This window comes from Parambassis ranga, chromosome 22, assembly GCF_900634625.1.
Source record: "Parambassis ranga chromosome 22, fParRan2.1, whole genome shotgun sequence".
Classification (NCBI taxonomy): Eukaryota; Metazoa; Chordata; class Actinopteri; family Ambassidae; genus Parambassis; species Parambassis ranga.
In genome coordinates this window covers 20003957-20030779 of record NC_041042.1, presented here as the reverse complement: position 1 = coordinate 20030779, position 26823 = coordinate 20003957, and the positions used below count along the sequence as shown (strand labels likewise).

The window sequence follows — 26823 nt, the reverse complement described above, 5'->3', positions numbered from 1 at the left end:
ATGTCTCATAAGTTTGCCTTTATTACTTTTTGAACTAATACTCAGGAGAAGAGTTATTTAAGTGATGGTACTTCTGTGGTCACAGGCAGTTCAGGAGGATTTTCCACAGCAGCATTAAGATTGGGACGTGTACAGCCGGTGCTGATGGTTCCAGACTGAAGGACTCTGCATGAGACATGTAAGAAAGTCCCTGAAGGAGGTGCAACAACTAGTATCAGAGAGCATCTAAACGGATTTGAATCCGGATCTATTCAAAGAAATGTCCTCATCAGACCCAGGGGATTCCGACCCTCCCCCGTGTGTGTGAGCAGAGGGTGGAAGGTCAGCAGCATGGCTCCGCTGGATCAGGTGACAACGAGGAGAGGTTGGACAGTGCGGGCGTCTTGAAGCCACAGCTCTAAACATGACGACCGAGAGGGCGCTCAGCGAGGAGGAAGAGGAGGACACAGCTCTGGAATATTACGACGACGAAGACGACCTGGAGGCGTTCTCAGACGGCGGACTGGGCGGCGAGGACGGAGAGGACGGAGGTAGGAGTGTTTGTGCTGCGTGGGAAGGTCACACAGCGGCGTGGAGCGCTCTTGTAGCTAACACGGGCTGCTGCAGGCTCCAGGCTGTATGGGCGGAACCTGGAGAGTTCCACGGAGGACTGTACAAGAATTAGTCACAGCGAGGTGCACATAAAGCACACAAACCTCTGGAAACACGCGGCTGCTACGTGTTCAGACAGTTCAGTCAGACGGAGCTTCACATGGTTTTTACACTTTTAGTTCAGACGCTGTTAGCAAACAATCGTAGATTTGAAGATTGTCTTTGGTTAAAAGATGTTACAGCAGGCTGTAGAACATAAGTTATTACTGCAGCCAACAGATCTGTTACTCTGTTAAGTACTTAGGAGACTTTTGATTGGTGTGTCATAGAAATGACTTTTTCCTCCTGAAAGATGAATCCTCTACCACGATCACAACTAACAGGTCTGACAATATCCTACGGGCCAGTATATTCCAAATGACTGCTGAGTGTTTACAAAGGAACACACAGAAGCTGCTGTGTTGTGAACATAAAACCTTACTGCTGATATAATACCAGCCGCTGCCACCAACCACTATAGTGTTAATATTAAAAGGAGTCTATGTGTGAAGAGTGCACAAGGTATCTTAATTACATATTGTCCCCAACCTCCCAACAAACTCCACCCAAAATGAATGCATTGTATTTAGGTAAGGGACAGGGGAAGTGTAGGCAGGGCTGTGACCTCAAGCAGGATCACAAGAGAGGGGAGAAGAACCAGGTAGAAGCCGTGTTATTGAGTCACACCTAGAGTTACAAACATTACAATATGAAGCAGGTACAGCAGGCAAAACTCAAATGCATGGCAGAGGCAGGAACCAGTTTTGAGCAGGTTTGATAGGAAAGCAGTCCAAATGAATCCAAACGGCAGGCAGGTGGCGGTCCAGACCACAGTATCAGAGAGCAGTAAACCCACCTTACTTGTATTGAACTGAATAGTTCAATACAAGTAAAACTATGAATGTAATGAATAGATTGATTGGTTTTATTTGACAATGTATGTTATATAAATATGAATAGAAGAATAGATAGAAGAAATGATTTATTGTTGTAGTCTCAGTATTCCATAGCTCAACAGTTCTTTGAAATACAAAATGAGAATGTTGTATTTGTAATGATGGACACAATCATTTTTGACTGCATTATTGACTGACTACGGTCTGCTGACTGCTGCGTTGATGTCTGATTTCTTCTAGTCTCCTTGTCAGTGTCTTGCTGCAGAAAGTGATTTCTCTCTGTCTCTTCGTGGTCGTGTAGTGCTGGGCTTCAGTGAGTCTTTGACTGGAGAGGTCAAACCACGCATCTTGTTGATGGGCCTGAGGAGGAGTGGGAAGTCCTCCATCCAGAAGGTGGTTTTTCATAAAATGTCACCCAATGAGACACTGTTCCTGGAGAGTACTAATAAGATCTGCAGGGAGGATGTCTCCAGCAGCTCCTTCGTTAGCTTCCAGATATGGGACTTCCCTGGCCAGATAGACTTCTTTGACCCCACCTTTGACTACGAAATGATCTTTAGAGGAACCGGAGCCCTAATCTTTGTCATCGACTCACAGGTCAGGCTGCAAGGCTATACAGTACATAAGCAATTGTTTTGTGCATTAAATCCTTAAGGCGTTATTAAGGTACATACTAAGATGTTCCTGCTTGAGTGATGAAGGCTCAGGTGCTGTCTCCACTCTCTGCACAAAGAGTAACAGAGTTCAAGTTAGACAGACTGATAGGGGTCATGACTGAGAAATGATGTTCTTATTAATAGGATGACTATGTGGAGGCTCTGAGCAGACTGCATCTTACAGTGACCAGGGCCTACACAGTTAACCCAGACATCAACTTTGAGGTGTTCATTCACAAAGTGGACGGTCTATCAGATGATCACAAGATTGAGAAGCAGAGGGACATCCACAAACGAGCCAATGATGACCTTGCAGATGCAGGCCTTGACCAAATTCACCTGAGGTGAGTTATTGGTTCCACAGTTTGCGTAAATTAACATACATTACAGATTTCACATTCAAACCGAATTGTGTCATACATTACTTCATTCTATTTAACCAGACGTATAATTTCAAAAATATATTTTCATTGCATGAAATCAATAGATACAAGCGCATTTCAGACTCAGACACCAAGTGAGGAGTTACTCTGATGATGACAAATAATTATTAAACAGGATTAAGGCTGCCTACTGAATGTCTGTATAGTTTTTATTTTGGTACAGGCTAAAAATGCTTATAGGTAGGAGTGCACATTTACAAAATTTAATCCCAATTTCACAGTCTGAATCTATTTCAGAAAAAAACAAGTTAAGCAGTGGACAGGTTGGCTTTTTAAACAGGGTTTTTGTACACATTTATTTTCAGGGGCACTGTTGTCCTTAATTAATAAAAAAGGTTTCAAATTAATATGATTTAATTCCACATTAGGTATACAGTGTGCATAAAAACAAGAGGGTAATCTGTCAGTTACAAACAACAGTTCTGTGATGTCTCATTCTCATGTCTGCATTCAGTATGTGTTCTTTAAGCATTTGATTTGGAACGTTCCTCTTAGGGTTTATACATTAAGCTATCTAGCTTGCCTCCTGCTTTGTTAGTTTATAATTAAGGTATAATAATTTTAGAATAATTTTATGAATGGAAAATTAGACATACACATTCAGAAAGGTTTTACTTCAGGCATCTGTGGGAGCTTGTGAGACCATTATTCTATATTTACATATGCTTGTTGGGCTAATTAGAAAATGAAGTGTTAGAACAATGATAGTTTCACTATATTGATATGCTGATGTTCTGATTGGTAACATAACATACCTTCAATAATCAACCATGATGAAACTATAAAGGAGTGTTTCTCTCTCTCTGTCATCTACAGCTTTTATTTAACCAGTATATACGACCACTCCATATTTGAGGCATTTAGTAAAGTAGTCCAGAAGCTCATCCCACAGCTGCCCACACTGGAAAACCTGCTCAACATCTTCATATCTGTGAGTAACCAATGCTGTGGTGCTACTGTATCTTGAGTATGTAGTGTGACTATTTAGGGGACATGACAATGCTTAGAGGGAAAATTTCACCAACAAGAAGTCTAAATCATCTTTTAGTTGGATTATCAAATCAAATTTTAGCAAGTCACCATATACTATATTGCATATTTACAGGCATTACTTGAAAAAATAAATCATATTTGATAAAATGCTGGCCAACTGACATGATTTCATCCCTGGCACATCACTGTTCTGTGTAGGGTATGTATGGCCTGCACAGGTTTTCTCTGGGCACTGTGGCTTCCTCTAGAGAAAAGATTATTTGAAACTGCTGAGTTTGTAAGTTTCTACAAATTTGAAAAATGCATTTTCATAAATGAAATACATATTTGATGCCTTCACGAAACATGCTTTAGTACTTGGTGGCAAAACCTTTGTTGGCTCTGGAGTTTCCTCACAGGGCTCCACATGACCTGTGTGGTATAAGACCATAATGATCAGCCTGATAATTAACACTGTAAATAATCCAGATTATTCATAATGCACATACTGTGGCATCTTCATGAGGGGACACAGACAGGTGTTTAAGCACAGCACCTGATGAAAAACAAATGAATAAACAATGCCATACAATAACAACTATATGACAATAATTGACTAACTAGCTTGTTGTTTACAGAGAAACACCAGAGCATTAATAAACAAATATACAGCAGGTTTTCCTGCTGTGGTCATTAACTCTAACAGTAAGTTGTGTCGAGGTGAAATAACTCCAGCACTTTAATGCTAAATCCTGTGAACGAGACAAAACAAGCTAAAGTATTATTAACATAGCTGCTAGCAAGAGAGAGCTGCTAAACAAAATGTCATTGTGCCTTGCATAATGACAGTAAAGATTCTTGATTCTTGATACTTGAGGTGTCTTTTATACAGGTAAGGAGCTGAGAGGGCTCCCAGTTATATTGTTACCAATATAAAAGAATGAATTCTGGTGAACAAATACTTATTTCATTCATGTAAATGCAATTGAAATTATAGACTGATCATGTCTTGGTTAGTGGGCAAACTTACAAAATCATCAAGGGTTGCAATCATTTTTCCCTAACTATAATTAGTTAAGTTTATCCAAAATGGCTGTAGGTGTGAGCCTGATTATGAATGGTTGTTTGTCTGTCTGTGTAATCCCTGCTACCCTGACTCTTATGTGTTGATTGACAGGGGATAGGAGATCCCACCCCCTTGTGAGCCTGTACAGGACAAGTGGGTTCAGATAAATGGCTGAATGAATAGTTTTATTCCTTGCTACCATAGTACCACCTTAAAATCTTGTAATTAAAGATGAGTCCATTGTTTAATACATTTTCAGTACAATTCCCATCCACTGCTTATATGTCAAATGTAAAATGATTCTACTCATGGATGAGAGTAGAAGGGTTTTAAGAGTTGGCTACTGACACAACAATAATTCCTTTTGTTTTTTTAAGGAGGCTCAAACATACTGTGATTTTTTTTTTAAATGCATTAACTTGAGGGCTTATTTTTTACACAGATAAACATCAGCCCAGTACTGCATTTTGAAAGACATTACTGTGATGTGCTGTAACCTTCTGTGGACACTTGGGGTTGCTGTTGTTACAGAAAAAAGTATACAAATGAAAAATGCATTATATATGTGTGTGTTCTGTGCTGAAAATGTAGTTTTTAAAAAAACATTACTACTGTACTGGAAATGAGGAATGCATATGTTCACAAATAAGAATCAGACACCAACATGCAGGGTGTATTTTTCAGCTGTTTTATTTTTAGTTTTAGGTATAGATTTTACTGAGATAGGCTGGCACACTATTCAGGGTGTCTTTCGCCCATTGACAGCTGGGGCAAGCTCCAGCCCCCTCCACGCCACATCTTAGAGTTTATTTCAGTCTCTATTTTGATATTTAGTTTTGTTCTAGTTTTCACAAAAATGAAAAAGTAAAAAATTGATCTGATTTGAGTATAACCTTTCCTGACAATGGCTGGCTAACAACTATATTTTATATATATAATAGTGTTATATTATACTAAAACCTGTGTTGTACACAGGCAACTTCTATTGTCAGTGGATTGCACAAGTTGTCAGGAAAGGATACAGAGTATTTAAACACTGTATTGTGTATGTTACAGTTGTTAGATAACAATTAGACACCGGACACAGACGGTCAGACGGACACAGGTAAGTATAGAGACATTTAGAACTATTGTTGGTGAGTTTCACACAGATCCACCCACTGAGGAGCACTCAGTAATAAGTCAGGGAGGACAGCTTTTCAATCAGGGTTCTTTTTTTCCCCCAATAAAATATAGACACTTCCTATCTCTGAAACACAGTGCCAGAGCCACATAGTAGGACATAGGCTGATTTATACCTCTGCAGTTGATGTCCTAACTATGTTGCATTTTGGGTTACAAAGTCACAAAACAGCAGTGTGAGTTCAATAGTTCAGGAACATTGCTTCTTGCCCCAGACCTTCTTTTGAAATGTTAGTCTAACATGAATAAGGATGCAAATGGCCTAAGCTGTTCGAGTAGAGATTTTGGCACTACACCTTTCCTGTATGTTTATAGTGCCATGTGGTTGTGAATGCTTTTTTATATATATTACACAATATATTCTTTTTATTTCCCCCCATTACCTGGCAAACCATTACCAGGGCACTCATGCATGAGCCTATTTCTATTTAATTTAATTTAATTTAATATAAGATTAAATCAATACATTGCACTGGTGTTAATTAGTAGAACCTGAGTAAATGACATAAAAATACTGTATTTCAGTGTGAAGTTGACCATATGGATATTAAATATCCTACCCAGGTCATTGTACTTTTTGTTCAAGGTCACATGGACATTGACCTTTGATCAGTGACTACCAAATTCTTGTTCTCTTTAAAAAGGAAGCACCGACTCTAGTTAACTATACATCTGGAAAGTAATGACAGGTTTACCACTGTCAATGAAGAAGGATTAAAATAATACATTATTCAAGTTCCCATTTCCAACATGAACAGCACCATGTTCTAGCAGAGACACTGTCGTGCAGTGACAGCTTTGACAACGATTATTAACCTAGAAGTAATACAAGGGAGGTCATGTATTACTGATTGTTTTAATGTTGTTAACCTGTTGTGGTTTGTCTCTTAAGTGGCAAGTGATTTATTGGCCTTCGTACTGAAATCAGAGAGCCCTCCTGTTAGCGGTCAGAATGATCAGAAGTTTGGTCTTTGTTCATTTATTAACAGTGACCACAGTAATATTAGAAAAATAAGTTTGAATGGTTAATGCCTGTATGGTCCACTCAGCGAAATAAAGTAGCATTTTCTGCACAATTACTTTAGGACTATTAATAAATAAATAAATAAGTTTAATTTATTTTTGAACTCGGCAAATCCTTCTCAGTTTACCACCACTTTACTAGGCTGACATTTTTCAGATTAAACAGTATTTTTAATTGGTTCAAATTGTTTTATGTATGAATTAAAAGTTAAACCGGCTGTCCCTTGACAGGTATGGTATTTAGAATTTAGTGCCTGACTTATCTCAGTGGAATAAATTAAAATTATATTAAACCAACAGAGCAATTTTATACCAAACAAAATACTCAGCTGATATTAATAATAAAGGATTATCTTAATAATAACAAATAAAGATGACTATTTAATTTAGCAGCTTTGTTGTTCAACTGAGGGCATAGCTGGATGAAATTTCAATGTGGTTGACGTAAATCATGTGCAGAGTCTGAACAGATGCAGTTTTCACTCACTTTCAAGTGACATTTTCTAATTTTTTAAAATCAGAGGTGTAGTTTATCCTCTAAACAAACAGTAGTAAACAGCTGCATCGTTCATTAGTTGGTTTAATGATTCCTTTCATATTAACTAAGACATATAGACATATGTAAGAAATGCCATATGTGTATAGAGGACAGTACATCCTACATCGTGGTAATTCTCCTTTGTCTCTGTCTCTGTTTTCAGAACTCTGGTATTGAGAAGGCTTTCCTTTTTGACGTGGTCAGTAAGATCTATATTGCCACAGACAGCAGTCCAGTTGACATGCAGACATATGAACTGTGTTGTGACATGATTGATGTGGTCATTGATATCTCCTGCATCTATGGGTAAGTGAACACACTGGAAAAGCTCCTGCTATATTATTGTCCAAATAGAATAGATTGTTATTGTCATTCACTTTTTACGTGTGCACTTGTATGCTGGTTATATGTCGGTTAGTTTCCACATTCTGTGTATTAGCAGATTTCAGACAAAACCTGAAAATACAAGGTCAAAATACAGAGGCAAACATGAGGAACAAGGTTGAACAGCTATGCACACGAGGCAACAGAGACAAACTGGCACAGATCAAAGAAGAAAGGAGGCTATATACACAGGTTGGCCAAAACAAAGCAAACACAGTCATTCTTCTCAGAACATCCAAAATCTAATGTATGTAATCGCAGGGCATTTCTCTTCAGAAGGCAATGTACATAAGGTTAGCAATGATAACTAGAAAAGGGCATTTCCTGAAGAGAATGCAAGTTTGGTTGCTGCAGCTGAAGCATTGCTTTGAACGCTGATGTGAAGGATTGATGCTCTGAATTGCTGGAGAATCAGAGCAATTCAGAGCTTTGTATGCCTCTGTGTGTCAGCCTGTCACCATGGTAACAGCAGAGGAGACCTCAAAAACCACTCCAACTTTGAGAGCCTGGCGTGTGGAAACGATTCGGAATTAGAAAATTCTGAATAGAAGTTTGATAGAGCAGCATCTAATGAGCGTTTCAAGACTAAAATGGTAGCATGAACTTTGTAGGAGGAGATACATTTGGCCCTGTTCAAGGGCTCTCTCACAGACTCCCATGTTAAAAATGACACAGAAATTGCTTAATATTTGAAAAACTATAATTTTTTGAAAAAACCCTGAATGAACCTGAATGTCCTCTGTGAGATGAACATTTTGATAGTTGAATGGCTGAAATCGGTCAATGTATGCTGAAGATACGCTGCGCCAAGAAACGTACGGAAGAAGAAGAAGAAGAAAGAAAGAGGGTGAAGAACAAGATAATAATACATTGATCTGGTACAAATCGTCCTCAGTTTCACAGCCCTCAGTCTCAGCTGTGACTCGATTCGGATCTGTCTGACTATATTAACAGATTAACATTCTCTGTTTTTATGTACTATATACTATAAATATGCATTGATTTAAAAGTCAATGTGCGTCCAAAATGTCCATTAGCTGTATTCACACAATAATTTAGCATACCTAGTTCTTATTATAATTATGTTAACATTATTTAGATACGCTCATTTCATTACACAGTTTGAGCATTATTATCCCTCTTTTGGGCTTCTTCCAACTCGATTACTTGCTGTTTATCATAGATAGCCATCTGCAAATGTTGTTCTCACTGTGCCTGCTGCATGTCCCTCAGGACAGTCAGATGCTTCTGTCTGCACAGGCTCTGTTTTCTCTAGCCCAGACTATAATGAAGTAAAAACAAATGCGCAGTGGTTAGACAAAGCAGATTGATTCATTATTTTTGTTACATACTTTGCTTCATTTAATGGCTTTTTGATATATAAAGTTGGGCTAATCCTGACTCTAGTTTAGTCAACAGCAATGCATTCTAATCTTCATGACCACAAACACATCAATGTAGTGCCATAAAAAGTGATCGTAAAGCTCTCCCAGCAGACATGATGAATGGATGGACTTACATGGGCTACAGACTGGAAGAGCGTTTTTTCTTGTTGAATTGACACCTGAGTTTGTGTACAAGCAAAATGCTACATATGCTGGTATCAATGTTGCTGCTATTATTAATCATAAAACAGCAAAGTAATAGCGGAGCAAATTGAATTTCAACCATGGACTTACTGATACCTTCTGGCTAAGTAGTTCTAGAGCTGCATAAGATGGTCATGTGACTTCATAGAATATTAAGGTGTACAAAGCATTGAAACAAGGCAGTAGTTACAGCAACTGAAATCTTTGCCCTTGTCAAGGGGAAGTTTGCAGAGTAGTTCTTGAACAGACTGAACTGGCTTATAGGATAATACAGTATGGAGCTGAATGTCAAGTAAAGCCCAAAGCACATGACTATTCCCCAGATCCACTCTGATCTGCTTTATATTTTCACTTCAATTATCACTCTAGCTGGGAGTATAATTAGGTCTTAATCTAGATTTGTGTAATGCATCAGGCCAGAGTTCACTTCTAACCTGAAAATGAATTTGAGTGCTGGTGCACATGACATACTGATTCATCATAAAGGTGTCGGGGGACATCCCAAACTCTTTACCTCATGGTCATTCTGAACTGTGAAGAAATTAAAAAGTGGTTTAGAATCTAGACCATTTTATAATTAAACATAACAAAAAGGTTGGCAAGATATGGCCTCCTTTATTACCTTGATCTTCTCTGCTAATTACTTGTCCCTTCCTTTTTTGAGAATATTATAGGGTTATTTAATTTTGTGGAGTTTTGAAAACAGAGAATGAACTTAATGAAATTGAGCTTTGCACTTGCTTACCGTGGAGCACCTAAATTGTATGCAATAATAACTCCTAACAAAAGAATTTATGGTGAAAATCGATCTTCCATTCTCCAGAAATATACAGAATTTGAACGTAGTTCATAAAGTTGAAAGTAGACAGAGAGGAAATTCTCTCCAAACTTACCAATTTTTGAAGGGGTTAGAAAACACACACCCTGTCAAATTTTTAAAGGAGCAATTTGAAATTTAGTTTTGTCTTGCTTAAGACATTGTCAAGCATACATCACTGTGGCCGCTCAAAGGTTGGGTTAGCCAGTAGCTGAATATAAACTGGAGCTATGTAGCTGGTTGTTCTCTGAAGGGACGTTATGGCAGAGCCAGTGAAGAAATCACAGAGGATCTTATGTGAAGAAACGTAAAATAGAAAGCGAGGAAGTGGACAGGTCTAAATTCAATGGCAGAAGATGAAAGAGGAAAAGGGATGAAAGCAGTAGGGATGTGGCACTGTTGCTGTTGCTTTGGCTTCATTGTCATATGCTTTTGAGGTTATCTGATGTTGAGCTGTGCCCATCCGGTTCAATTCAAGTTATAGGGCACTTGTGAATAGATATACTCATCCCATTAATGGAAGGGACGTTGCACATCACATCCTGAAGTGGAGTGTTTAGGGACATGTTATTTTCCTACTTGTAATTCTCAGATCTGTTTAATAACAAGTCATTTTTTTCTGTCCCAATAAGGTTTTTTTAATGTTATAAGACAAGACAGTTCAGACATACCTGCCTGTCTAAGGGAATCTTCTGTGCACTGCTGGAGTATTGCTGTTTGCCTCTAGCCCATCTTGTCATCTAGAAAGACTTTCTGATCCTGTCGTCTTAAATCTGACACAATGTGTTTCTCAGCCAGTAGAGATCCCTTATTATAGGTTGCCCTGATGAGAAAATCTCATCTCTCTCACCTGTACCCAGGTTCTTCGTGTCATTCTTACCTGCTTTGGACCATTTGAGCCCAAAACCACGACTCCTGATGTTACAGTAGCCTTCCATACTGCCTTCCATTTCCTAACAGTCACCACCCAGGCATACATATCCCGCAATGTATTGTCAGAGGGGTTCCTTAGCACCATTGCCAACCCTGTCATCTCTTGTCTGTTCCTAAGGGTGATGATTTCAAGGGTAACTAGAGAGTATTCAACCCGTTCAGGCTTGCTGCTGAGCAGCACAGTGGGAGTCCTAGCAATTTCTAGTTGAAGGCACTGGCTTTGGCATACATACTGCTGACAGCCTATAATGTGACTGTAATGTTTCATCCATTGAGACTTTCATAAAAATCTGCAGCTGATGGGAAATTGAATGTCACATCATGATAGAGTTGAGACCGACAACAGGAATGATCTGGTTGGACTGAGAGTGGATGGTAGGAAGGCTTTGTCTATAGGAAAAATAATTTTCTCAAGGTACAAGGAAAAAAAAATCAGCTAAATCTACCCTGCTTGCATGGTGCCGTCTTCAATTACCTGCAGAGAGAGAGAGAGAGAGAGAGAGAGAGAGAGAGGGGTGTGTGTCTGCAGAGCCCCATCAAACAGTGCATATGCTCATTTCAAGTTACAGAGACACCGCGCACGTTTAATTTTAATTCAGCTGCTGTAGCCTACAGTTTACTGCAGGTAAAGTGCATTATAAACTGCCTGACACATGTCAAGCCATCTTTTTCAGTTAATATAGTTTTTATTGAGGCCATTTAAAAACACATATAGCAAACAGACTTTTTTTAAATTTCCAGCTGGCAGCACGCCGCGGTATTAAACGGGTATGAGCCCGTCCCGATGTGTTTCTGTTTGTTTTTGTAATTTTATCATGTTAAGAGCCTTGTGCAGTAGAAGTTACGCATGGTAATGAAAACACACAAGGCATCAAAGAAAATATGTTTAATATTTGACCCTTATTTTTTATATAAGTGGATTGCGTTTTTTTTAATTGACAGTATTAAAAACGATGCCCCGCCGGTATACCTTAATACCGCCCAACCCTACTCCTCACTGCTCAAGTGTTCTTACAACCCTGCATTCAGCTAGCAATGGTTGGCTATAAACTGAATTGTTGATTTATTTGGGAGCCATATCTGGTTATTGTCTAAGTTACCTAATATAAATATATATAAGTAATATAAATTTGTGAGTGGTGCCAATAAATACTATGTTGTTACCCTCTCTGCCCTTCTGGAAGTTCCCCTGCACCAAGCCACCAAACAGACATTCATTAGGGATGTGTCTACTGTTGTGCAGTGTCTAATTACATGCTGGCTAGCTGATTACATGCTCCAGCAAAGGAAGCAACATATAAATATACTTACAAGAATGGTTATGTGTACATCTTTGTGACCTATCCTGTGGCCTGAATGAACTTGTTGATTTACATAGATGTCATTGTTTACGCTTACAGCGTTCATCACAGAATAATGTACAAAACTCCATGGCCATGGAGTATTATGGTGGCCATAATACAAAGGCTAATTTAAGAGTCGGTCACGGTGTCTCCCTAGGCTACATTATTACCATTTGACCTTTGTTTTTCAAAGATAATAGAGGAGAATATGTGTGTTTGTCTATGACTGTGTGTGTCTGTGTGTGTGCCCCACCCTAGGCATCACAGCAGTAGGGTTTGGCATGAACTAGGCCATACAGGGCCTAAAGGTGAATGTTGAGTCCATTGTTTTACTGCCAGCACAAACATGTGGCCCTGCATACATGCAGAGGACAGGGACCTGTAGATTATGTTCTCTAACAACAATTTCTAATAAAGAGGCGTAAACCTTTATCCAGGTATGTTCAGTATTGTAGTTTACATAAATCAGCGGATTGTTGTGCAGAAAGCCACCATCATTGTCCTAAATGCTGGAGTGTTTTCCTTAGTTCGTTAGTGTTTTTAATTAAAGATTTCTGGAGTGAAAAAAAAACTGTTATGTCACAAACTTGAATGTGACGTCTTATTACTCCTTTGCCACCAAGAAATGCAATAGTTTCTTTCTATATTTGAGAAAAATGATGGCTCTACATTTTATTGATTGTTATTAGTTGTTGATGTTTTTCTTTGGGTGTCAGGCCATGAAGCATGAAATCATGTGTGAGGGAGCATTTTATTCATTTTGATAATTAGGTTTTATTTAACTTGTGTTGCACAGAGATGCTTGTGTCGTATTCCTGTGGTGTGATAATTGTGTTAGCAACAGTGCCTCAGGTACAGATATAAGTGTCTCCTAATAAACAGAAGCTCAGCTTGGTGCCGTCTGTTTACCCTTGTGTAGTGTGGATTGATGCCTAATGTGTAAAAATAATTGCCAGTGACACTTTTACAGTTCTTCAGAGCTACTTAGACACGTGTTATGAAAAGTATTTGAATTCCCCAAAGTGTTTTGTTAAAACTCCAAAACTTCAGACGATTAAAGCACAGCTAAGTACTGATGACTAAATGTGGATGCTAAAACTGTGTTGCACCACCTGTGTACGTAGGACACTGAATGTCCATGATATACTGACAAAATAAATGTTAACCTCACCTCTAGTTTAAAATAAAAAAAACTTATGTTGTGCATTAAAACTATTTGGTTTAGTTTACAGTGTCCCAAATGACACATTTCACATGCTTTATATATCTAAACCAAGTGCTCACTAAATGTGTGCACAGAGGTCATTTCAAAAGCCTGGAAATAAACCACATTTTCTTGAACAGCTGGCTAATGCCTAGTGCAGGGGTCTCAAAGTAGCGGCTCGCGGGCCACAAATGGCCCGCGAGCCGATATTTTGTGGCCCCCCACTTGACATCAAAGTTTAGTGTTAGTGCGGCCCGCACATTTTTCTCACACGCACTTCTTTACTGAGGCTTGTCCTGTGCATTTTATTTTTATTATTAATTGCCCGTCAGTATTTCTCTGATATTTAGTTTGAATTTTTTTTGAGGAGTGGCAGCGTCCGTTGTGCTCGACGTGTCGTTTCTGTCTCTGCATGCTCGCGCATTTCTCCGCTGCAGAGGAGTTCCGCCCCCCGACACACACACACAGGCGTGCGCACACACATGTGAGCACACTGCACCAGCACAATGAGAGCGCGCATTGAAAACTGTGCCAAGCGACGCGCTGTCTGTTGGACAGTTCTCAGCAGCCTAGCCATGCTGGTATGTTGACGGTGTGTTTTCAGGTGCTGCGTGATCTCTGTGCACATGTAGCAGTGCTCCGTCAGAATATAGTCCCAGAATGGATCAAACTAGGAGACTGCCGCGTGTTAATCAGCATTTCCATTTGTGCTCGCTGTGAATACGCAGCTCACATAAAGTACTTGGAATTTCTTTCTTTCTTTTTAATCAGGATGCTGGTTGAATGAACACGTGTTCTCAGTAGCTGCCCTCACTGTAAACAAGCTGCACACGCCTGACTCCTGGACATGTGTCTGTGTGAGGAGCCAGTGAACAACTTATTTTCATGTTAAAGCAGCTGGACATGTTTTATTTAATTTCTATTCACAATAGATTTTCTTATTCTAGCCTACATAAATGTCACTGTCTGTACTGTATCCCCAATGGTACAGCAAGTCACTCATTAAGGAATATGACATGCAGTTTATTTAGTAAACAATGTTTAGATTTTAGTCTTAGTGAAACTGAGGGAAATTCAGGCCCAGGAAAATCACCTCTTATCAATTCGATCGATAAGGTCATTCAACTAACGATTATTGAATTAATCAATAATTTGCATCCCTATTCTGACCTGTTATTAATAAAGACTGAGACGATTGGACCAGTTGTACTTTTTTGGAATATTTGAAACCCTTTTTTTAATGCGGCCCAGCCTCACCCAGACTCTACCCCCAGCGGCCCAGCGGTAAGTTGACTTTGAGACCCCTGACCTAGTGTAATGTGAATAGTTCTGATAATCAGTTTCCAGTAGCCGTGTGATAAGATTATTCATTATTTGTTTGGCTTTTGGGGAGTTATCTCAGAGTATCTCAGTATCTCAGAGGCTTGTACTATCACATGTTGTTAAACCTAAAATATATAAACCAAGTGGACTCTTTTTTTGTGAAAACAAAACAAATCTTGTAATTTATTAAGTTTATTTTGTAAAACTACGAGAAAGAAGCATGTCCCTCACCCTGTGTGTTGTTACAGTTCTCAGACTTTGCTGCTCCTCTCACTGCCTTCTACTCTGTCTTGTTTTCATATTGCTCTCTACATCTCAGAATTCCTGTGGCTGAGGATTTTATTTCTTGTTTTCCTGAATAGCAGCCCCGTTTTGGCTGCTTTGGAAAAATTACTCAATGTTGTATGTTGTCCGTCAGATGGTGCACTACCCTGTGATGGAGTTTGGCTAAGTGTATTTTCTGTCTCTTCTCCTCCCCTTTCTCTCTCAAGTTTGGGAAATAGTGAAGCTGGTTTACCTTATGACAAGGAGTCTATGGCCATCATTCATCTCAACAACACTACAGTCATGTACCTGAAGGAGGTCACCAAGTTTCTTGCCATGGTCTGCTTCCTGCGCAAAGAAAGCTTTGATAGGAGAGGTCAGTTCATAAAATGTTACTATTAGTGCAAAAGACTGTCTTTGGGTTTGAACCTCTGCCTGGTGTGCACATTCAAACACTGGATCCAAGAGCCATTTAAACATTTATTTGGGCTGGATGACGGGGTTTTTCATACAATGGATGTATGGATGATTTTCTAAATAAAGGAAAACACAATAAATCATATATTATCATGCATGCCCCAGTAACTCAAATAAACAGAGGGAAACAATATTCTTACATTATAATGCATCCATCAAGGGATAAAGGGAGTACATCATCTCACTGGTGTGGCAGCGTCAGGAAACAAAGGGGAGAGTGTGGAAAGCACACAGCCTCTTATCACTTCCTGTCTCCTCCCGTACAGGTGAACACCACCGCCCACTTCCTGTTTCCCACTATCTGAGATTCTTTAACAATTAGTATCATGTTGAAAATTCTACAAGGCCAGTTGCCTTCTGAATACTAAAAGTATCTGTCCTGTTCAGTCCAGTTCAGTTCCATTTAGGTCACATATAGCAACATACAAAAAATTATAAGTATCTTCTGTTTTTAACCCTTGTGCATTCCTCAAAAATACTTTCTCTCCCTCAAATGTACATGTACAAAAAACTGCTATTAAATCATCATACAGTACCCTCCAAAAGTACCGGAACAGTGAAGCCAATAACATTATTACAATAGCCTGAAAACATTTAGATTTGACATCAAAAGATGAAAATGAGAAAAGAGATCAACATTTCAGCTTTTGTGTCCAGGTATTTATCTGGATCTGATACACAACCTTAGAGGATAGCACCTTCGTGTGAAAGTATTGGAACATGTGACTGACAGGTGTGTTTTGTTCCCTTGGTGTGTCCAATTACAGTGATTATTTAAACAGTAAATAGCACTGAATGTCTATGCTCAGTTTCAGATTAGTTTTTTTCTGTGCAGACTGCATTTCTAGTTAGTTAGTTGTAATTAACATGAAAACCAGAGAGCTGTCTGTGGGTGAAAAACAGACAGTTGTGAAGTTAAGTGAAAATAGAAAATCATTTAGAGCCATTGCACAAACACTGGCCATAGCTGGTACAACAATTTGGAACGTCCCGAGGAAAAAGTACTAGACCTCGGACAGGAAGACCACAGAAAAAGCAGCAATGACAGAAAGAATTTGCAAATTCATCAGCAACAACCTCCAGAGGGCGTGAGTGAAGGTATCACAAACTGCTTGCAGAGGACTTCATGAACAAACGTGCAGAGGCTACACAAGGTGATGCAAGAAGAATAGAAGGGTACAGAGACGAGCCTCAGACATTCTGGGGCCAGGTTTTATGGACTGATGAGACAAAGATTAACCCTTACCAAAGTGATGAAATGGCTAAAGTTTGGAGAGAGAGAGAGGATCTGCTTATGATCCCAAACACCTGGAGGTAAAGTCATGGCTCGGGCTTGCATGGCTTCTTCTGGGACAGGCTCATTGATCTTTACTGATTATGTAACACATGATGGCAGCATCATTAGATGCAACCACACTGACTGGGAGATCCTTCATCATGCAGCAAGACAACAACCCAAAACACACTGCCAAAAACAAAGGAGTTCATCAGGGGCCAGAAATGGAAGGTTCTCTACTGGTCATTGTTAATTTCCATACTTAAACTATAGAGCATGCAATTCACCTGCTAAAGAGGACACTGAAGGGAGTAACCCCCCAAGATAAACAACAACTGAAAGAGGCTGGAGTGAATGCCTGGAAAAGCATCACAAAAGAATAATGCAGAAGTTTGGTGATGTCAGTGGGTCCCAGGCTTGATGCAGTTACTGCAAGCAAGGGATTTTCAACTGAATATTAAGACGTATTCACTTTAATCTACTTCTGTCCGTTCCAATACTTTCGCTCACATGAAAACTGGATGGGTGCAAACAAAAGGTGCTATCTTCTAAGTTGTGTATCAGTTCCAGATGTAAATACCTGGAATTAAAAGCTGGAATGTTGATCTTTTGTCTCATATTCATCTGTTTATATCAAACCCAAACCTTTTCAGTCTATTGCAAAAATTAAGGAATAAAGGCCTCACTGTTCCACTTTTGGTGAGGACTATGCATCAATATCTTTTTCCTTTTTTTTTTTTATAAATCTTTAAATCAACTTTAAACTTGCTCAAAACTACCAAACATTAAATCACTATCAGGGTTTTAACCCTTTCAATGCTAGTTTAATTATTTTAATCGTTTATTACAAACAAACAAAAAAAACACACAAAAACATAATTGTTTTTTGGTAATCATTCAAAGAATTAATCTGCCATTTAAGTTGTTAAAATCCTAAAAAAAAATGTAATTGATTTAATGTTTGGTAGTTTTGAGCAAGTTTGAAGTTGTTGAAGGGATTTATGAAAAAAAAAGCAGAAAAATATTGCTATATGATTAGCAGGTTTTTGTACCGTATGTGTACATTTTGGCCACAAAGGTGTCCAGAGGATGCAAAATGCATCAATAGAGTAGAAAAAGAAAGAAAAGCTTCTTGAAAGCTAAAATAATCACCAAAACAAAACAAAACAAAAAAAAAAGAGAGAAAAGAAAAAATGTACAAAAATGTCCAGGGAGAGCACAAGGGTTAACAGAATATCCTTTAGATGTTCTGATGATTTTTATTACGTAAGTAATCACAAACCCATACATATTCAATTACTACTTTTTGTTGTTTGCTTTCCATAGTTTGGCTTTCTTCTTACCTCAGGCAGGAATCAAAAGTCTTCTTGACATACAGATTTTGCACCTTGGCTCAACCTGAGTAGACAGTCAATCTAAAAACCAACTATAGAATTCTTTGTAGTAAACAGAAGCAGTATTTTCTGCTGTTGTACTAGTGCTGCCCTGCAGCTGCAGAGGGCTCGCCGCCTCTCCGACAGGTACTCACACACTAAAGGACTTTGCTTGTGCATGTGCAACAACCTGGACTTCAACCTATAGTTCTTTGGTTTCAAGTTGACTTCTCCAGGCCGTTTTAAACACAGTCACACATAACAACCTAAAATCCTACAATGCCTATAGTATATACTGTAAGGTCTTACAACTCCCCTTCAAAAGAGATTATGTTTGTGGGTTTATGTCTGTGCTGACCAATGAATCAGCTGCTCAGCAGGTGGAAGCCTCATCCTTTTGAAGTCCTGAATAACATGTCTCCTTTTTGCGCTTGTTGCTGTGGTAATTATTTTTGTATGAGTACATGTTTAGTTCAGCAGTCTAGCTTTGGACTTTGAAGTCTGATTCATTTTTTTCAGTTCATATTGAAGTGCAGAGTATACACATCATGCTTTTATCGTCATTTAGCTGACAGCTGGTAAATTATATTGAGGTCAATATTTTCTACAGTTCAAACAAACAAGATGACATCATGTGTCTCTTTATGGCAAGAAAACTGAACTTGAACATTTAAAAAACAACGGTTGCTTGTGTGTGCTTAAGTGCACCAACCTTTTTTACTTTTGTGTCAGTATATTTGACAACATTTTAGCATTAAAACTGCAAAGTATGATTAGGAGAAGATTGTAGTTTGGATTAAAAAAGGATCCTTTGACCTTCTGATGTCATACATACATACACATCTAGCTACAAAAAAGTTAAAGAAGCAATAGCTATGTCATTGTGTCTCAGACCTCTATGTGCTATGAAAAATAATATATTGCCATGAGTATTAAAGCTATAACAGCTTCAACTCTTCTGGGAAGGCTCTCCACAAGGTTTAGGAGTGTGTTTATGGGAACTTTAGTACTGTTCTCCTGGCAACCGCCAAGACTCGTCCATCAGATTGCCAGTTGGAGAAGTGTGATTCGTCACTCCAGAGAACACTTTGCATTGCACTTGGTGATGTACAGCTTGGATGCAGCTGCTCAGCCATATAAACCCATTCCATTAAGCTCTCTATGCACTGTTCTTGAGCTCATCTGAAGGCCACATTAAGTTTGGATGTCTGCAGCAATTGACTGCAGAAAGTTGGCAACCTCTGCCACTACGCACCTCAGCATCTGTTGATTCCGATCTGTCCTTTTAGTGGCCTAGCACTTCGTGGCTGAGTTGCTGACATTCTCAATCTCTTGGAGATAAAGTTGTTGCAATCTAAATTTCAGGTCTCTGTCTGCTAGTTGGATGCTTTTATTTTGATAGTTTCCAACTCTCCTCTCAGGTGTCTTGTCTTCCCATCCTTGTGAGCTCACTCCTCCTGCTGATTACCTGAACCACCTTAATGTTTTTCACCTGTGTCTGATTGTCTTCCCTTCTCTTGTGTATTAAGACCCTGTTTACACATACACGGGTATTTTGAAAAACTGAGACTTTTCCCTTTGTTTGTGCCTTTCATTTACACATAAACAGAGTTTTCGCCTCTGAAAGCGAATCTTTCTAAAAACTCCGGCAAAAATGGAGATTTTGGAAAACGGCGTATTTGCGTTTCAATGTGAACTGACAAAAATGGAGAAAAACAGAGTTTGCGGCAGTCAGAGCAGGCTGTAGTCTAGTAATGGAAGCAATCCGGGTAGCATTTGCATTTCTGTTGGTGTAAGCACTATTTACATGTTTGCATTTGCAGATACAGCTCCTCTTACTGTGTAGAGGAGCAGAGACATGTTAGGTCTGGAGGTTCAGCAACTTTGGAACAACTTCTGATTGGCTTCTGATTGGCTTGCTCGGCTTTCTCCTTCTTCCTACACTGCCATTCACAGGCTTGGCGTAGTCGTGATCGCTTTTACCCGAATTTCCCTGAGGGACCTTCCCAAAGGGATTAATAAAGTATATTCTATTCTATTTTATCCTGAGCGTTCAGTGATCTTCTTTCCAGTGACTTCCTTGGGTTTGACTCCCTTTGTTTTTGGATTACCGACCTTTTGTCTGTTCCTTTTGGTACCTTTGCCTGGTTTGATTGCTATCATGTACTGACCTACTTGTGCCTCTTTACTGTTGCCTGGTTGAACTGCCAACCTGTCTACCGAACTCTGGCCTGGACTCTGATTCACAAGTTTATCTTTTCCCTTGGTACTGTTGCTCAGACTGCATTTAGTGTAACAAACCCCAGCCTGAATTAAAGGGACTGAATTTTTCCTAACTATTGAATCAGAGTCTGCTTTTGTGAACCGGCATTAAGTAATTGTGCAGCGCGACACCTTCACTCTTCGTTCCTATCCTCATCCTCAGACTCTGAACCCCATCAGTCCAGCTGCACTGTCCTCACAGCAGTCACCCACAGCTGCAGCTTTCTGTCCAGTTTGCTGACATGAACCAAAAACTTTAGCTTTGATCAATGATTTTATATTGACGGTAAGAGCTCTCACTTCAATGACTATTCACCATTATACATATTTTGTATTCTAATTATGTAACATCAGAACATGTGATCTGTTACTTCCCAACACACACCATGACACAGACTTTTTTTTTAACTTTGATTATTTCAGCACCTCAAACATCCACATGCAGCTGAGTGGGAGACACCTGCTAAAAACAGCCTACATTAGGAGAATCATTTTTAAAATGTGTTGTTTTTAGGAAGAGGGGAAAAAATGGAAGGTAATTATAAACTTTTAAGCATGAGCTCTGCAGCACCATGTACAACTATGTAACTATGTAAGTTCTGTTTTTATCCATTGTATTATTTTGTCTCCTAAGTGCTGATTGAGAATTTAGAATATAATATAATAGAATAGAATAGAAGTACTTTATTGATCCCAAGCTGGAAAATGTTGCGATTGCAGCAACAATATACAGGTATTTAACATTCTAAACATATACCTGTGATGGTGAAAATAAACAGTATAGGCATTATTTACAGAAAATAGAAATTTGAAAATGGAAACATATATATATTTATATATATTAAAGGCCTTTATAACTTCCCTGTCAGTGGTAATTCAAGAACATCAGTTTGTGTGGTAGCTGTTTGAGTAGCAGCATGTAGTTTAGCATGCAGTTTTGTTCCTATTTTCTTTTTTAGTTTATTTGCCTCATGTTGCTTAGTAACAAGTAGATAATGGAGATGGTAATGCTCAGTAACTGACAACACACACAGCATGTCTTGGTGTCTACACCAATAGACAGGAGGTCTGCATATATAGCAGTGTCCCGTCCCCACCTTGGTTTCTCTAACCACACCTTCATCCTTCACATCGTCCTGTGCTCAAAGACAACAAGCCCACATAAAAGATCATCTCTGTGTTAATATGCTACATCATGGCACCACTAGCGGCGACTCATGATGACCTGGGTAGAGGGTAGACCTGGACAACTATGCTTCATCTGTGTGTGGATACATCAGCAAGTAATGATGTTACCATCGCCCTAACCAGAAACCTCAAGACAAGTGCCTTATGTAAAGGAGAAAGGTTGAAAGAGTCATGAGTGATGAGACCTCAACACCTTCCCTCCCCTCTTTATTGAGGGAGAACCTGTGGAACTGATGACTGCTGTCAAATACCTGGGTCTTCACATCTCCAGTGACTTGACATCGGTCATGAACACAACCAGTGTCATTAAGAAGGCTCACCAATGCCTCATAAGGAGGCTGAAGCAGGCTGGACTGTGATGATGTGCTGATTTTATTTGCTGGTGTGTGGTGGAAAGTGTCCTGTCATTCTCCATAACTGCTTTGTGGCTGATAAAAAGGCGCTGCAAAGAGTGGTTAAAACTGCTAAAAAAACCCAGCAGCCCCCCTTCTTGGAAGAACATTTATATCAGCAGATGCAGAACTAGAGCAACAAACATCATGATGGACCGCACCCACCCAGCCAATGAACTGTTCACCCTCCTCCCCTTAGGCAGAAGTCAGGGTAGCCCAAGCGGCAACCTTCGGGGCTCAAAGTGGAAGCCCATGCGGAAGTGTCAAAACTTGTAATTCACGCTGCAACAGCTGGGGGTTGGCTCATAGACTCCCATGTTAAAATGGCCGACTTCACAGCAGAAAAGAACATGTTTACAGCCTGGTACAAAAAACCACTCTGGTCTCAGATGATAGGTTCTCTTCTAGTGTGAATTGTACGGAGGGTGAATTTTTTTACAACTCATTCGTTTCAATTGTATTCGGACTTAAAATTACGCCTAATTATGGGCGTTGCTGCTTGAGTGACAGACAGCTGTATCACAGCGTGAGTTTTCTGCTTCAACGAACGCCCGCCCCCCTAAACCCCGCTCGTGCCCCCCCTCTTTGTCCATATTTGGAGTTTTAGTTGACGTGACGCTGCCAACATGGCGGCGGTCATCACGTCCCGGAACCTCCCACTGAGACTCAAAACGGCTCTTCAGAAACAAACGGGTGACGTCACGGAAGCTCTGTCCATAGTTTTTACTGTCAATGGTGTAGCCTCAAAACCTGGACAACAGGGCAGAGGTGCAGTTTTCCCCTAAAGCTCTGAGGCTCATGAATTCTGAGGTATAAGCTGTCCTCTGCTCTGCACTTGTTCAGAGATGCTGCTTGTTCTTTTTAATATTACTGTCTGTTTTATCTGTTCAATAGCTGGCCTCGGTAACTGTTTTTTGTTCTTCCATGTTCTTAACATGTTCTTAACATGTTGCAGAATGGAAAAAATAAATAACTCCCACCACCCATCCCAACCTTAAAACATAGACCTTCGCCTGCCGTTGTACCTGCTTGTAGAATATCTCACAGTCGTAGATCTTGTATTGTGAAATGTTTGTGCTGTGCACTGAAATAGCTGTTCCACTTTTCTCTTAACACCCGTTTGCTGAAGCCACTATTGTGCAGAAGAGATGTCAGTGTGACTCATCATATGAAGAATTTCATATAATTTCCATTGCTTCTTAATTATCATGAAAAAAGATGTTTTATTATTTTTATAGTCATATTTGAACATAATTAACATAACATAATTATTAAAGCAAAATCATCTACTGATCCAACCCTAACCCATTCTTAGCTCTGACAAATGAAGTGAGTACCCTAATTATCTGGTTACCATGGCACTTGTTAATGGGTATGATATGTATTTGGCAGCAAAGCGACATTTTATCCTCAGAGTTGATGTTGGAAAAAGGAAAAATGGGCAGTGGAAGGATCTGAGATTATAATGGTTAGATGACTGGGTCAGAATATCTCTGCAGCTCCTGTAGGCTGTTCTCAGTCTGTTGTGCTCAGTATTGTATAAAAAGTGTTCCAAGGAAGGAAACGTGGTTAACACGGTCTCACGTAGCATCACAGCAATCAAAGAAGGTGGCCTGGTCTGATGAATCCTTTTTTTTCTTGATAGGGATGGCAAGTGCATTTGTGTGGGCAACACATGGTACCAGGATGCAAAATGGGAAAAATAGTTCTGCTGGGAAATGTTAGGTCCTACCTGTGGATGTTGATTTTATGAAAACAGTATTCCCTGATGATTCCCTGATGGCCTCCTTCAGCAGGACAATAATTTGAATGGTTTGAGGAATCCAGCATCTTTGAGGTGTGCTGGACAAATATGTTCAATCAATGGAGACCCAACCTCCCAACTTACAGGACTGCTGCTAATATTTTGGTACCACACACCACAGAACACCTTCAGAGGTGTAGTGGAGTCCATGCCTCCGTAAGCCAGGACTTTTTGTGGCAGCAAAAAGCACCTAATGCACCAACACAATATGAGTTGTTGGTGGCTAGCTGAAACTGGCTGGAGAAGCAACTGCACATGATGTTACAAAGCTAGATAAAGCACAAAACTCTAAATTGTTCTGCAACAGGAGGTTCACAGTGGCGAGAGAGTTACCCAACACAGTAAACAATCCAGTGTTGGTCTGAAGCTCCACACAGGTATATAAAGGCAGCCGATAAGAGATTAGACCCAGGTGCACCAATCACCAGTCATGCCTCACCACATGGAAGGAGAGCCCCTCCCACCGATGGTGGAACCAGAAAACGGCAGCATACAAAGACATACAGTAGAACATTTCCCCCAAAAACAAAACCCATAACAATATTTGGCATAATGTACCAATCAATGTATGTCACAATAATAAAACTTTTTGTTTAACATAGTCAGTTTTGTATTGTTATTGATATTGTTATATCGTATATTTTCTTCCTGTCTATAGGTTTACTCATTTCGTGAGTTGAATTTGTGTTTTACTTGCTCTCCCAGCTTTGACACTGTCCTCTTCCCTCACAGGACTGATTGACTACAACTTTCATTGCTTCAAGAAAGCCATCCAGGAAGTTTTTGATGTTCGTATAAAGATCCAGAAGAATCGCAAATTGCTCAGCCAGAGGAGGTGGAGCAAACTGACTATGACTAATGGAGTTCTCAGCAACACTCACTGACAGCTGAAGGCAAATGTACCTGCAGCTGCACAATGACGATCACAGGGGACTGTTTTTCCTTCAATCCAATCAATACTCCACTGTCTCTGTCCTCAGAGCAGCTGTCAGCAGGAGAAAATGTCTGTATGTCTATCTATCCTTCACAGGGGTGTATTCAGGAAGAATCAGTTGTGTCATTATCCTTACCATTCTTTATGTAAGTTCATAGAATAGAGATTTTTTGTCATTGAAAATGTTGCAGATGTAAGCTTCACTAAGTGACTAGAAACAAACCCAGAGATGAAATAACACGGGGCATCCTGTAGAGATGTGAAAGTGTCAGTGGTTGTTCTGCTTAATATTCTCTTAGACAGTTGAGTGACAATACTTGTCAGGGTACTTGTTGCTGTGGTGGTCTGTTATGTGCTTCTCTTCTCTTCTTCTAAGAGTGAGTTTGAGCTGTCAGGTTGATACTTTTCTTAATGCTCAAACACCATTTCTCTTCCTCTAGTGTCAGGAGGTCAAATGCGTCAGGTTTGGTGAAGTTCAGATTGAAGTTTCAGGTGCAGAGCTCTAAATGTCTAAGGCCATTCAGTCATTTAGCCTATTTACAAAGTTGATCCTGATGTGTTTTATTATAATTTACATAACTTATAAGTAGATGTAATACATTTTACATAAGATGGTATTATATGTATATATATATATGCCCATCTATTAAAAAGGGACTCCAAAATAAATTAGCTCAATCTTCCAGTTCTCTCTGAACACATCAGATCTATGCTTGTTGGCAGCATGTCCATGTTTTCATCTGCTGTTGTTACCAATGGTTTTTTGATGGACAGTAGCCAGAGCTAATGAAGCTGCAGTCTTTAGGTCCGCCTCTGGGTTCACATGGCAGCCAGGGGCACTTGCCTATTCATTCTAAGGCACATTTCGCTGCAGCAGTATGCACACTGTTCTGTGACAGGTCACTTCTGAAGCACCTGTAGTAGTGGTTTTCATTGGTGCACAGGCTGATTGCATGTGTGTATGTGTGATCATCTCTAAAATCTCTGTTTAGAAATGTGCCGCTCAGAGGGCAGTGATGCTGTTTAAAGTTAAAGGACAGCCTGACATGTTCACTGCTTGTGTGAGCCAAGTATACCAGATTGAATCTATTAGAGAAACCTACATCTTACAATGAATACCATTATTTTGAAAATAATGAAAAATTAGAGATTTTGGACCTTGTTTAATGTAAAGTCAGAGAATACTCAGACTGAGACTTTTTATATAAAGCAGGAAAACCTGCTGTTCACATCCCTCTTGTCCTCATGATCACATAACATCCTGACAGCTTTAATTGTGTCATTGTGAGAAGGTAGGGAGCAGAGACCAGTTCATTCTGTTAGAGGCTAAAAGTTTCAGCTCAGTTTATTTTGATTAAAAGTACATTTAGTAATGCCTCTGTGAAAGTGCTGGTCTGAAAAGATGCTCCTTACAATTCCTGACTATGAAACTATTTTGCTATGTGATCAAAAACATTACAGTTGTTCCATTGAACTGTATATGCCATTTATATACATGAATGTTTGAAACGTATATGTCGCTGTTTCTTGTATGAGCTCTGTTAATTAAAGCATGAACTATAAACTTCAATATGAAATATGATCAGAAAAGCCAGAGCGACTGGTTTTCAAAGAGAAGTTTGACCTTTTTATTAAAAAGAGAAAGAAAACAGCTTCTTGTTCTATATTGGACATGTCTGAGGGTTAGCTCGAAAGAGTTTAGAATTTTACAGAAGGCACAAAAAATGAAAATGCAGCAACTGTTTTTTTCCTCTGCCCTCTGTGTCATTGTTACTCAAGACAGAACTGTTTGTCACATGCAACACGTCCCCACACAACAACACTACATCCGCCAGATACGATACATGGTTACAT

At 39.5% G+C, this 26823-nt stretch overlaps 1 protein-coding gene across 1 annotated transcript; it reads left to right on the top strand.

The window, feature by feature from the left end:
* Positions 1-313: 313 nt before the first annotated feature.
* rragd (ras-related GTP binding D) lies at positions 314-26556 on the top strand. The gene is made up of 7 exons (XM_028396452.1): positions 314-530; positions 1828-2123; positions 2327-2526; positions 3442-3556; positions 7570-7712; positions 15491-15639; positions 24768-26556. Exons 1-7 carry the CDS (start codon positions 404-406, stop codon positions 24917-24919), a joined length of 1182 nt encoding a protein of 393 aa, XP_028252253.1. The 5' UTR covers positions 314-403; the 3' UTR covers positions 24920-26556.
* Positions 26557-26823: the final 267 nt, after the last annotated feature.